Source organism: Panicum virgatum, chromosome 2N (assembly GCF_016808335.1).
Source record: "Panicum virgatum strain AP13 chromosome 2N, P.virgatum_v5, whole genome shotgun sequence".
Lineage (NCBI taxonomy): Eukaryota > Viridiplantae > Streptophyta > Magnoliopsida > Poales > Poaceae > Panicum > Panicum virgatum.
In genome coordinates this window covers 42,889,918-42,904,114 of record NC_053146.1, presented here as the reverse complement: position 1 = coordinate 42,904,114, position 14,197 = coordinate 42,889,918, and the positions used below count along the sequence as shown (strand labels likewise).

At 44.2% G+C, this 14,197-nt stretch overlaps 2 protein-coding genes across 4 annotated transcripts; both read left to right on the top strand.

The window, feature by feature from the left end:
- The first annotated feature begins 11,447 nt into the window (after positions 1 to 11,447).
- LOC120662648 (CCR4-NOT transcription complex subunit 3-like) lies at positions 11,448 to 12,678 on the top strand. The gene is made up of 3 exons (XM_039941751.1): positions 11,448 to 11,698; positions 11,795 to 12,152; positions 12,244 to 12,678. The coding sequence occupies exons 1-3, from the start codon at positions 11,541 to 11,543 to the stop codon at positions 12,676 to 12,678; spliced, it is 951 nt and encodes a 316-aa protein (XP_039797685.1). The 5' UTR covers positions 11,448 to 11,540.
- Positions 12,014 to 13,681, top strand: LOC120660566. 3 transcript variants are annotated; one of them, XM_039939139.1, is made up of 5 exons: positions 12,014 to 12,160; positions 12,372 to 12,448; positions 12,527 to 12,744; positions 12,811 to 12,991; positions 13,161 to 13,681. In XM_039939139.1, exons 3-5 carry the CDS (start codon positions 12,685 to 12,687, stop codon positions 13,184 to 13,186), a joined length of 267 nt encoding a protein of 88 aa, XP_039795073.1. In that variant the 5' UTR covers positions 12,014 to 12,160; positions 12,372 to 12,448; positions 12,527 to 12,684; the 3' UTR covers positions 13,187 to 13,681. The 3 variants fall into 3 exon arrangements, with proteins under 3 accessions (XP_039795073.1, XP_039795071.1, XP_039795072.1); XM_039939137.1 differs by having other exon boundaries at positions 13,088 to 13,681; XM_039939138.1 differs by having other exon boundaries at positions 12,026 to 12,160; positions 12,244 to 12,448; positions 13,088 to 13,681.
- The last annotated feature ends 516 nt before the right edge of the window (positions 13,682 to 14,197 follow it).

The window sequence follows — 14,197 nt, the reverse complement described above, 5'->3', positions numbered from 1 at the left end:
TATTATGAAATAAATTCATGGGTAATAGGCACCATGGATTTATTTGTGTAGTTGCTTTCTTTGTAGGTGGACTAATTAGTTCGGTTCTTTCACGGGGGTATGTTTAAGAAAAATTGAGAGTTTGAGAATATGATAGAGGATGTCGAAATTTTCGATAGTTCCCCATCGTTCAAGAATTTGGTAGACCGAGTATTGATTTGAGAAATGGTCTTGTAGTTGATAGTGTACTCCTGATTAGAGCTTTAGATGATACGTATATGGTTCTCTGCTCGTGGTTTGGATGTGAGGTAGTACGTGCATGCGTCGATTAATATGAATTCTAGGATTGAGTAGTGGAATTTAACTTTTTTGGTGGTCCAATCATGACACTGTCTTCAGGTTGATGGCGGAATGCAAACGTAAGGTTGAGATACTGTATCCTACAGTATCATGCGAGGATGCCCCTGTCCCTCCTGCACTACCTGTCCCAAATTGTGAATGCGGTATTCCGGTAGAGGTGGAGCAATCTAGGTGGCCGACTACAGCCGGTAGAGGCTACTACATGTGTTCAGTTAAGTGGGAAGTGAACACTGTGAGTGCCGAAAGAGATACATATTACTTCACAAAGCCATGTATGTTTTTTCAATGGATTGATGGACGAGACAAGTTTGACCCTATGATCCGGCTTTTCCCACATGATAAGGATGAGACAAAGCCACTCAATGAATTCAAGAGGTGGGTGCCTCCTCCACCTAATCCTCCTCCAATGACCAATGTAGAAAAGCAGGCGGCAGCATGCATCCGCGTGGACAACCCTCCCTTTTGCTACTATGGACATCCTTGCAAGCTGCAGCATCCCAACCTTGAGCTCCCTAAAAAATTCACTCCATTCTTCTATTGCAGGCTAACCACTCATGTATGATTCGGTAGCTAAGGTTTTGAATTGGTTTAGCATCACCTACTATTTAACCAAGTATCTTCGTATTGCATATTCATTTTTTCATGCAGGATGGATGGCCTTTATGTGACTTCCAGGAGTACATCTACGGCCCCAAGAGTCACTGGTACTACACTGAAGAGCAAGTTAAAGAATTTGAGAGTGGTAAGGAGAAATTGCCATGTGAGAGGGCTCCAAGACCGCGTTGCAAATGTGCATTTTGGCTCGAAGGGGTGTCGTTCCAACGGAGTTGGGCTACGGTTGGTATTGTGGCAACTCTTTCGGACTCTATTGGGTAAATCACTATTTTGTCTTCCATGCTTGTTTATCTTTTTTCTTTGTCATCCAGTTGGCCAATACATTTGATGATGTGTAGGAGGGAACAACCTGTGACTGGGAAACCTTTCCTAGAAGGGAGGAGCTAAGGTGTGAGTTGGGTCGTCGAGCCGAACCCATGAAGACGAGAAGGACCCTTGAAATAAAGGACAAAATAAGGCGTGAGCACAAAGTTCCTCTTCTAGACGATACTATACTTTTTGGTCCAGTTGCCCTTGATTTAGTAGCCAAACATGAAAATTTGGGCAAGATTGGTCTTGAGTGTCGAGAGGAACTCATCACTTTTTGGAGGAAGAATAGAAGCAGGTACTCGGAAGAAAAGATAAGTGCGGCGGTACATCGAGCATGTGATTTCACGAAGGTTTTCCCTAATGGAACGTGGGAACACCACTTTCAGTGGAAAGAGGCCCTAAGAAGGGGTGTTAACGTTGATGCAGTAAGGTTGAAAGCAAAAAAAGCCAAAATTGCGAAAGAGGCACAATTGGAGGCAATGAAAGCATTTGTGGCTGACTTGGCCGGTGCGGAAGTACGTGTGAGGGCTTCTCAGATTGAGGCAATGAAGGCAGTGGTCCAAGACTTGCCCATCAACATAGATGTAGTCAATGACAAAGGAAATAGTGCAGTGCAAAACAAAGGGAAGAGTGCTTTTGACCATGACTACGTTCTTGATAATGGAGATAATGACGAGTGGTGGGCAATAAATGCAGTGGAAGTAGAGGTGATAGTTTCACAAGTTGAGGCAAGGCAGGGAAAAGCTGGAGCGCCGTTACCCATAGACAAAGATGATGGAGATGATGATGATTGGGGAGATGACGAGCTTTTGATTGAAGGCGAATCTGATTAGGTTGTTTTATTTGTAGATGTATGGGCTCTATGTATGGTTGGACTATGTGTGTGATGGACTATTTTTATTGCTGGACTATTTATGTGCTTTACCTTTTTATGTGGTTGACTTATGTTTTCACTGTTAGAAAAGACAGATCAAACTCATTAGCTTATTTGGCAATTGACCATGCAACCAACAAGTCCGGATCTAGGATAGATGATCCACCAATCCCTACATGCCATTCTACAAGCTGACAAAAGCAAGCTATCTGATCTTCCGAAGAATCATGTGTGATATCTAGTAAATAGTAATCAAACTTAGTCCATCACAAGCTCAAATAGTCCATTACAAGCACAAGTAGTCCATCACAAGCTCAAATAGTCCATTACAAGCACAAGTAGTCCATTACAAGCACAAATAGTCCATCGAAACCACATGTCGTCCATGACAATCACAAATATATTGTCACAAATGTAGAAAGTTCACTAAAGTTCTAGTTGACATATTTAGAATAACTCGAGGCACATAGTGCCGCTGCTTCTTCATCTACGGTGGCGGTGCTGGTCGGGAGGGCTGAAAGGATCAGTGGGGCGTCGTTGCCTTCCAGGGGCTGTTGGGAGCACGTTCCCGCTACAAACGTCGGTGTGGTCACGAGATCGCCATTGTCGGCGAGGCGGTGGGGAAGCGGTCCCCTAGTCTCAAGGTGCCTGTAACAAAAATATGAAGTATTGAGGCATCTTTAAGAGCAATGTTGTGTACATCATGACGTTTTAGTTATATAATTTGAATTACACATGCTGACCTGGCTCGATTCGCCCTGAGTCTGCGTTGCTGGGGGAGCATCAAACATCTGTGACATCCTGAGAACCTAGTAGCTTGGGTCCTCATCTTCTGAGTTGTCTTGCTGGTCGGACTCTTCACTGCTTTGGGGTGATTGGATAGCTTTCCCCCTTGACAAGGCACGTGATGACATCCTCGAAGTGGACCGCGAATGACTTCTGGAAGCGGAAGGCAAAGGAGTTGTAGCGGTCATGTTACTGTAGTGAATCGGTGTCACGTGCACTCGAAGCTCCTGCACCAGGTGCCTGTGGACCGAAGGCCTCGTCAGGGCGAGCCATGCAATTAAGCTTTGCGGCCATCTGCCTGCAACTCCGGTGGACCCTCTATATTCAGGCAGAAAATGTTAGGCAATACCCGTAACAAAGTATCACAAAGATGGTAACAATATGATTCAACAAAAATATGGTAACCTCGACAAATGCCCTAAAGTGTCCCCCTCCATTGTCTCCTTCGCTTGCATGCGCCATTGCCACGCCTGCCTCATTAGCGAGACACCCGAGTTGTTGTGCCTAATACGATTGAGTTAGTCCTAACATAATTGAAATTGTGAATATGTTTCTAAGGACACAACATTGAAATAGAGTGATGTACCATGTAGTTCTGCAAAGGGCCCCTCTCGGGCTGCACTCCAGCGCGAGTGATGTCATCGTACTCATCAATGATGTCATCATCATCGTCCGTGTCCACATGGTCTTCTATAGGCTCAGTTGATCGTGGCGGCTTGATTGAAACTCTGGTGACTGAATGGAACCAACGAAGGTATTCCATGTAATGATTGTGCCTATGTGCCGGTCCATTTTCCAGATCCATCCTTTGCCTCTGCTCCCACTACGCCAGAGGCACTGCGTGTTAGACACGCCAATCATTCTCAGTGTTCTGTTTCTTCTGGTCAATTCTGACATATGAGCGGTATGTTAGTGACATCATATTTCCAAGGACAAATGAAATTCGACTTAAATACAATGTACCTATGCAATGCTTGGGATGTCGAAATTGCCTCCGGAGGGAAGTCTTGCAATCTTGAGAACTGCCTCTTCACATGGTGCGGCAAGTGGAGCTCGACTACAAAGAAGAAAATCAAAGGCACGCACGTCCTCCACAGTTCTGCATCTCTTCTGCACATGTCACTCAGATGCAACTCCTCTAGCTCGGCTCGACTGTACGGTGTCCAGAATATCTATGTAACACGCAAGGATTAGATCTTGTGAGGACAGAAGCATTTATTTCAAAAAACCGGATGCAGATTAGTACCTGATTTTGTGTGAGGCAATCTAGGTCGTCCATGTAACACATGTAGCAGTGCAAAGGATCCCCTATGACAGCTCCAACGTTCTTCCAGCAGTAAGCAACGGTGGGCCTCGACTCAGGATCATGGTGCGGCCACGGCTGCAAACAGAGGAAAATTAGGGTTAAGAACAACAAATAATGTGCACTAAACCAAATATTTATTAGTAAGTCATGTATTACCTCTAGTTCTCCACGGTAAGGTCGGCCAACTGGAAACCACTCCCAAATCCAGATTTGCAGGAGGTATGAACAACCTCCTAGGTTCGAGTCATTGCCAGTACGCCAACATGCGTCACAAAGCTGCCGGTAAAGCCAAGCTAGTGCTGCCGACCCCCAGCTCTACCGTGCAATGTTCTCCCACTGCTGTCCCAGAATTGGAAGGACCATCAATGAGATAGTGTTCCCGGAACCATTAGGAAATAGGAAGCCACCAAACAGGTGCCACAACCACACACGAGCATACTGCTCTACAACCTCCTGAGGTGCTCCCTGAGGACAATGGTTGAAATTCTGCCTCAACCAAGCCGAGCTAACTCCTGAGGTCTTCCTGTCCTTGACTCCCTCAGGTGGTTCTGGTGGTCGAATCCCAATCTGTGCTTCCACCATATCCCTCCAACTATCAGTCTGAATAATGCCGGTCACTGCGCGAAGACAACACGAGCCAGAGGAAGCATCCCGGCCCGGTGAAGGTACGGCACATACCGCTCATCCAACTGAAGTGGGGAGTGGGTACGTGCGCGAAGGGGCTGCATCACCTGATATGGTAGCAAAGGAGTCGTTAGACGGCAGAAAAAAATATAGATTGAAGTATTTGGTAAAATGAATACTAACCTCGCCACGGTCAACTAGGATGTGTGCTCGGTGGTTGGAGTCGTTGAACGTCTCTAGTAGGGGGAACGTGGGGTGCGCCATCCTGCAGTGACGAATCAAAACTTGATCAGTACAAACCAACATAAAATGAACTGAAAAGTAATTAAAATGATCATGGTAAGTAAAACAACAAATGTAGATGATCAATCAATTTTATTGCAATTGTTATGGTTGATGGTAAGTACAACAATGACTGTAGAGTAACAATGACCTCTATTGAAATTTATATGGCTAATTATTATTTATGCTAAGCACAAACTATTGTACCTCTCCCCGTGTGCTATGCCTTATCCTCTTTCTCGCGTTAGGTTGGGCCGTTGTTTTCCTTTTCGATTTCTTTTTCTTCTTACACTTGCACTGAGAACAAAATCTATGGCACTTGGAGCAACGGTTCTGGCTGCTGTCCTCATTGAAATCACCGGTGCCATAGTCCGCACTAGCCTGACCTTGCGACTCGTCCATGTCACCTTTGAGCCTTTTCTTCTGCCTCCTTCCTTTTTTAGGTTTCAACAATGACTCATTCGGCACGTACTCTAGTCCCTTGTACTCGGGCCATTGGGACGAATCGAGGTAAGGCTCAAAACTAGACTCCCATATGTTGATTGTGTTCGACCGAGCGTAGTACGGACTCAAATAAGTGAGGCTTTTGAAACAAAGTCCTCGAGCTCTACATGTCATTATTAGGTGCGAGCATGGAAGGTGTAACAACTGTGGTGTCATGCAAGTGCACTCGCCAGATCTGAGGTCCGCTTTGTAATGGCATCCTCTATGACTCTCTCCTCCTATATTTGTACCACCTGCACCTCTAACACCATAAATCATTCTTTCAGGGCCGTAAGGCGCTGCAAGTTGGTTCACCGATCTATCCTCAGCATCCTTAAGGTGTTCCTCCACTATTAGTCCCCATTGTTGACCCTTATCCAACAAACTCCGGGCTTTACCCCATCTATCGACGAAGTACTCGTTCAACTTTTCGAATGAGAACTCTACAATGCCTGCAACAGGTCTTGAATGAATACCCCTGAATATATTGTTTAATGACTCAGCGTTGTTTGCGGTCATGATACCGTACCGCTTCCCTCCTTCATCATAAGCAAGAGCCCATTTATCCTTGTCCACCATTTCGCCTTTCAGCCACTCCTTGGCCGTCTCATTCATTTCTTTCTCCAAATCTGCAAGTTTTTCTTCAAAGGTTTTCTCCGTCCGCACTGAACAAAGCAACTTTAGTTTTCCAATTAGTTCCTTCTTTTTCTGACGCCTCCACATGTTTGCTGCAAAGTGTCGCATGCACCACGTGTGCACAAGAGGGGGAAATCCATCCATGTGCTCTTTAACGCAGTTTAGGAGACCATGGTGCCGGTCAGATATCATACAAACTTGCCTGGAGGGACCCAATACATACCGCCGCACCAGCTTCATGTACCAGGACCAGCTGTCGTTGTTTTCTCCTTCGGTCAAAGCAAATGCTAGCAGCACTAGTTGCCTCTCAGGATCCACGGCAACTGCCATCATTAGTGTCCCCCTTGTATTTACCCGTCAAGAATGTGGCATCCATGAGGATCGCAGGTCGGCAATGCTTGAATGATTCAGCACATTGGGGAAAGCACCAGAACACCCTTTGCAAAATATGCTTGTACACTCCATTGTGAGGGAGAATCATGTTTCCCATGTAGATGAACCACATAATCCCTGGATTAAAGAGGGACATGCCCGTCAAGACTCTGGGCACCCTTGCATATGACTCTAACCAATCTCCCTACAATAGAGCTATAGCATGCTGTTTTGCACGCCATGCTTTCGAGTACTTCACCCGGTAAGAACAAAAGGTAAAACTTGACTCCATAAACGAAGGAACTGATGTGTCGCTGTCCTTCTGAACAATATCAAGAATGTGATGTGCTAGGTAACGTGCTGTGCACTGTGCGTGAACTTGCTTCGGTTTCGAGGATGCACATGTGTGAGGCTGTCTTACTTTGGTGATTTTCCACTGACCAGTGCCCCTAACAATCCGTGCCCAAACACCCCATATGCATCCCTGCTTGCATAGCACATCGTACCGTACTCTCTTGTCCGAATGAACCACATTAAATGGACAATGATGATGCACTGCATAATCATCCAAGAAAAACTGCAACTCTGGAAGTGAATTGAACTTCATGGCCTTGCGAATCTCTGGACTGTCACTATCAATTATAGACTCGCTTTCAAAAATATATGAGTCACAAATGGCTCTATGGATCCTGCTAAGATCTTTAGCATTTGAAACCGCCGGGACTTCAACGTGGGCTACCTTCAACATGCGCAACTCTTCAGCGGTATAACTAAATCGTTCATCAGCGTTATTAACAGCCTGACCCATTGACCCATCCATACACTCCTCATCACCACCTATTTCCTCATCACTAGCATTGGATCCATCGCCGTCATCATTTTCCTGCTCTACTTAGGGCACCCTAGTATTACCCTCCGGTTCTTCTTCCCCAGTGTCTTCATCATCGTCGTCCTCATCGCTACTATAGTATTCATTGTCCTCAGAACCTAAAAATATTTCTTCATCATCTCCAGCACCCCTGTCATCCTCCTCCTAGAAGGTACCGTTGTCGAAATGATCTGAAGCGACGGCCATATCATAATCCGAAACAAAATCACTAGCACAAGTGAGATTTGGAACATCTTCTACAATGGCAGACTCTTGAGTTATATTCTGAATATGAAATGGAACTTCATCTACTCTCCCAACTGGTTCTTGTGATCTAGTTCTACCGGTTATTTCAACAACCACCTCCCAACAAACCACATTTGCACGAGCTACTATATCCTTGTACTTCCTCCAATGCATCTCCGATTCCAATGTCAACATAACATAATGTGCTCTAGTTTTACCACAATCAAATTTGCCCCTCAGAGATATTTCATCAATGCCACAAGAATGCTTTGAAACAACTCAGTCTACCAAATCCTTGAACGATGGAGAACTATCGAAAAGTTCGACATCCTCTATCATATTCTCAAACTCTCCATTTTCCTTAACCATACCCCCGTGAAAGAACCGAACTAATTCGTCCATCTCTAGGTATATTCAGAGATCTAAAAATAAGAGACACAGCCACTATTAATTAAGGCAGAAAGAAGTAGTCTATAATGCTATGTGCCCTACAACTCAATGCAATTTAAATTTCATAATCTCCCATTTTACTAAAACTGACCAGTCATTAGTAATGACCTTATAGAGTTGACGAATATGAAGTATAGATGCCACTAATAGATGTTGTCTTTCACGACACAAAATATATTGAACCAGAACGGCAAGAACACTATATTATTTTCCATAAAATAGAAGGGACATTTACTGTATGAACATGAAAACTTTGCTATCTAGACTTAAATATGACTAGTCTAAATTACAATTGAAATATAAGTTGCTAAAGAAAAATCTTAGCTCAACAAATTTCATTTGTGCACAAAACTATGCAAGCACCACAAAATTTTCAAGCTGCTTAGTGCTTACTACAAGTTTTAGGAGCATGCACATGATTAAAGAGGTTGCAGTGTGCAAACACAATGAAGAACTAGTACTGTGTGTACACGTATATTTTGATGAACAAGTAGTTAATATTGGCATCACAAAGGATATTATTTTTCCCTCTACTCAATCCTAGAATACATATTAATCAGTGCATGCATGTACTACCTCACGTCCAAATCATGAGCAGAGTACCATCTACGTGTCATCTAAACCTCTAATCATGAGTACGCTATCAACTACAAGACTATTTCTTAAATAATCAACCAAACCCTAATCACGATGAACCACTCATATCTACTAATGTGCATGGTTAAACGAAGAAATAATAGGGGCAATACCTTCGGGGAAGCTTGGGGAACATTTCCCCCAGTTTCCCCCCACCAAAACGCCGAATTTGGAAGGGATCTGGGGGGCGGCGGCCGGCGCCGGCATCTCTGGACACGGAGCGGTCTGGAGGAAGGGAGGAAAGAAAAGGGGGTGGGGGAGAAGGGGCTAGCGTGGGTCCATGACATTGGCCTTGTCGCGCCAGCCCGCATGGCGCGACAAGGCTTGTCGCGCCAGCACATGTGGCGCGACAGGATCGACCACGTCAGCGCCCACGTGGCGCAGGGCCGGGTCGCCCCGCCAGTGTGGTAGCTCTGTCGCACCACTGTGGCTAGCGCGATAGAGGCTAACTGTCGCGCCAGTACCGCTGGCGCGACCAAACGGGCTGTGGCGCGTAAAAAAAACTAGAACCGGGTTAATATTAAAATATTATTAAAAAAGTTAAAAAAATTCTAGAGCAGGCGGAGGCGCGTGCACGCGGAGGCAAGCTGGCTTTAAACTGCGATAGCTCTTTCGGCGTCTCTACAGTCTGCCAAACTATACCTTCCTCTTCCCGTATTCCTGTTGTGCTCGCCTTCAAATGGCTGCTGCTCACCACAGGATCGATGAAATGTACAAGAGGGGCTTGCGTTGTGTTTGACATATCATTGAAGATTAAAATTCTGCTGATTTGATTCCTGGCCACTATTTCTTTCTCAAATGGGCAGTCCCTTCCGCTTTCTCTCTGCTGCCCGCTCTCTCTACAGGTATTTAATTACAATAACCTTACTTTCTTAACTGAGTTTTGCTTATTTGCATGATCCTCCATAGTATACTTCTAATTGTACCATGTTGTTCAGTACAAATCTGAGAATGTGGAACTTGCTTTCGTTAGAAAAATATATATTTGACCAATAGTTGTTACGAAAGTCTACTTGACAGATGCAATTGGCTGGTCATCTGCCGTGCTGAGTGCTGAGAATTATGATTACCAGTTGCTTTTTTCAACTTTTCATCTACCATTTCAGTAGAAGTTTGCATAATAACACAAAGACATGCATTGGATTACAAATGGGCTCCATATATACCCAATATTTAGGTCAGCTCACAGCAACCAAATTTCCTAAATTAGTTACAATTCATCAATACTTCTGCAGATTAAGCTGATTTTATTACGATTGCCTATTTCAGGTCAGAGAATTGTCACTGTAGAAACACAACCAAACGTAAGTATTGCAGTCTTATCTTCATTAGTTAGAAAAAATAAAACTAAAATAAATTAGATTATTTTTTTGCAATAATATCATTTCTTATGCTGACATCAAAGTAAAACATAAATAAATTAGAGCAAATCAAAGTATAGAACCAGACTGACTATAGTCCCGAACTTGTAATGTTTCACATTTCATTTTTATTCACCTGGATCCAGACCTTGATCGAGATTTGTAGTAGCTAAAAAAAAGTAGTTAACATTTAAATAACAATTAAGGAACACAACAACACTTAGCAATGATCAATTACAAGACAAGTTATACTGTTATTTTAATATGTTCTACTTAAATTGTGCTCTTAAACGGACAAGATTATTGATTAAGTATCGATATCTCGTTTCTGTTACATCTCTCGCCTGAATATAAGTTTATTTAGGAAGACTGTTTTGTTCTACACTTTGACCATGGCAAGCTTCATATTCTGGTACGTCCCTCACTTATGGACAGCCTTCCTCTCAGCAAACTCTGATGAAACAATCAGATATCTGAAGTTTGATAGTCTTCACAGTGTCATACTGCCAAGTGCAAGGTTTAGTATCTATGGTTTGATTGAAACATTTACATTTTTATAGTTATTAGGTCAAGGGTAAAATATAGCTGTCATGTGTGAAGCATTCAGCTGTAGTGCTTCCCATACCATACCAATTGCTAAATAAATTACTTCTATCAAAGCGGAGGCAGCTTGTATAAACTGTAAATTCCTATATATCCAATATATGTTTTATCCAAGTTAAGTATTTATTCAGTAGCATACCTTATGATCTCCTATTGAACCTTGAGGAGAATGGAGACCCTGAAACTCAGTGCATTTTCAGGGACTTCGTGCAGTATTGGCTGGTTTCTTTGTTACACGTACATTTAATTTTGGATGAGTTGCTTCAATCATCTCTAGCTGCCTTATTTGTTCGCTTGCAATGTACATCTGTTGTTGTATTTACATTGACAATTTAGTCTACTGGAGTACCAGAGAAACATGAGGTGATTAGCAGATCCATCATCACATAAGGTGATTAGCCAATATGCAAATTATATCAAGATGGAAACTAACATTTACCTTATCTGAAACCCTTAAGACGCATACATGATATATGTACACGCGTTTGAATCAGAACTATCATTGCTTCATAGTTCATGAGGAAGAAAAAGAATGTGTTCTCTTGCAGCAATGCAAGTTTATCTCTTTTTTCTTTCTTAAATCTGACACGTTTGCTGAATTGAAACAGGCGCTTAAAAAGATACCAAGAGTTCAATACAGCATGAGGACGTAGATGTGTATAGAAGCAGTCCTCCCAAGTGCGCACGCGAGACCATATGATTATCGCCTGAGTGATGATCACGTAATAGATCCATTCACAGATAGTGAATATGACGATAAATTCAGTCGTACAGACACTGAAGAGGCAGCTGGAGGATGTGGTGGTGATCGAAGTCCCAGCCTTGCAGAGGATGCGGGGCTGGGCACCCGAAAGGGCCGCGTACCACTGCGTGCAAGCACAGAGCATGCACCAAGCTGGCGATACCAGGTATGGCTCGTTAATTGGTCTGTCTTTTGCTACTTGGTCGACTACTTTTGTTGTTTCATCGAATTGCTTTTCTCCTTGCTTCTTCCTGTTTTGTAGCCTAAAGGGCAAGGTTCAGAAGCCGGCTTCGTCTGGGGATGATGCTGGGACGGGAACAGTTGTCTCCCCCGACCCAGCGGACCCGTCAAGGGAGACTGGAACCACTCTGCGGGATGTTACAACACCGGCAAGTGGTTCCGAGAAGACATCCTCTCCAAGCCCCCAGGCGACGGTGAGCGTAGAGACTCCCCCTGCCCAGCAGAATATTTGTGCGGGGGGGGGGGGGGGGGGGGGGGGGGGGGGCAGCCCCCAGAAAGGGCAAGGGACTTCTGCCACTAATGCCTTGACAACATTGAGTGCTTTAGTGGTACATCCAGTCCCCAAGCTAGTGAAGAGGGGGAAGCTCCCGATCAAGCGGGCAACCCAGTAAGTCCTCTGCATTAGTTTTTGTTTCTGAATTTTGTCTAGTTTTTGTCGAGTACCCAATTTGCCTTTTCTGTTCCTGAAAGCGGACCTTGGATTGGGGGACGCTGGAGACATCATGTCCTCTCCAGCCCCCAAGACTGCTGCAGCAGCTCCCCAGGGCGCCGCTCCCCAACAACCAGGCCATTGATGAGCTGATCATCTCTCTTGTCAGGGATTCTCCCGCCAAGGAGACGGAAGGAGCTCCGTCCTGGGGAGATGGTCAACTCCAGTCAACAGAAATCCTCACAGGTGAGCCAATCTTGCCGCCTCCCTTGAACTTTGACGATCTTCCTTTTGCTCGGCTTGCTCATCCGAAAGAAGAAATAGGTCCAGCGTCCCAAGAAGTAATCTTGGAGTGCACCATCAAGGACGCTGGACCCAAAGATGGGGAGAAGACTTCGCTGGCCGTGAACGAGAGTGCTTCAATTGCTCCTGCACAAAGGCCACCACTACCAGCGGACAAGATCAAGCTTGTATAAGAGAACATGGCGCAATGCCAAAAATTCATTCAAGAGAACGTGGCTGAATGCCAGAAGCCTCTGGCAGTAAGAATCGAGTACTTATCTTTTGTAACCGGCTAGTTGTTTGCCGACTCTTGTTGGTTGTTGCAGGATATTGCCGAACAAGAAGGCGCCAGGTTCCAGGAGATCGACAAGTTCGAGATTGAACAGAGCCAAGAGTCTTGCCTCCTGAAAGAACAAGTGGCAAAACTTGCGGAGGACAAGAAAGCTCTCGAGGAGAGATATAAGTCATTGCAAGAGAAGAGCAAAGCCAGCGCCAAGAAACAGAAAGGTATGTTACTTAGCTTGCTTGGGTTTTGTTGCCGAGTAGTCGAGTAGCCTTCCTTTCACTACTTCTGGTACTTATATGCTTGTCAAATACACGCAGAACTCAAAAAGTTGTTAGAAACTCATGAGGATGTGGTGACTGACTTAAAAGCTTCTTATGTATCATTATGAAGAAGGACTTCGACAAACAGCTTGTTGAGATGCTGCAGCATGTCAAGGATCTAGCTGCCGAGATAGATCTCTTAAAGAAAGAACTCGACGAGCTGAAAGTCGCTGCTCAAGCTGTTGTAGACATGGTCGAGCCAACTGAGGAAGATACTGGAACACCTGGAACCCCATTGGAGTGTCTGCAAAGGGCTCCACAAGGGATTGTAAAGTATTGCTCGAATACCACCCGTCAGTAAATCTGGCCCCTCTTGGAGATGGCGTGAACATCGATTGTGTCGAGGACACATTCGCCGGGCTCGTAGAGGAGGTTAAGCTAGTGTCTGAAAAATTGTCGACAGCCTGGAGCAGGAGTCCTAGATATTCTCATGTTGATGTAATGGTTTGATGTACACTGGGTACAATTTGGCCATGTGTGCCACAAACTTATCTTGATGTGTACAAACTAATGTTGCTTTGTATGTGATCTTGATGTATATATGTTTGTATGCACATTTGTTTTGTTCAATAACCATATGATGTGGAAATCCATAGTTGTTAATACTGATCTTAGCCGATAGTACTTATGCCTGAGCATGCAGCGTACTAGATCGTTTTCGGCTACGGCCTTACTCGTCTCGGAGTAGTAGTAGGATGCTTATCCAATTCTAGCATAATTGATTTTGCACCTACTCGATTGTTAGTATGTCGTTGTCTTTGCAAGGCAAAGGTAGACTTATGCCTTCAAGTAGAAGAGTTTATATAATCACTGGCCACTACTTCGACCTAGTCCTTTTCGCTTGAAAAGATTTAGGTGCTCGAACTAATGAGGAAAAAACTATCTCATCAAAAAGCGTTGTAGCTGCTCGGTTTTGTCTTAGCCTTTGTTCCCTTAGGATGCAAGGTGAAGGCAAACGTTCGAGCGACAACTTCTTTTTGAATGATGAAAGTTAATTTCATTGGAATGTGCTAAGAAGCAGAAAGCTTAGAACTACTCGGCTTGTCTACGTCCTTCAAAGGAATGAGCTAACGAGTAAGTTTTTTTAATTAAGTGTTGATGGTCCGT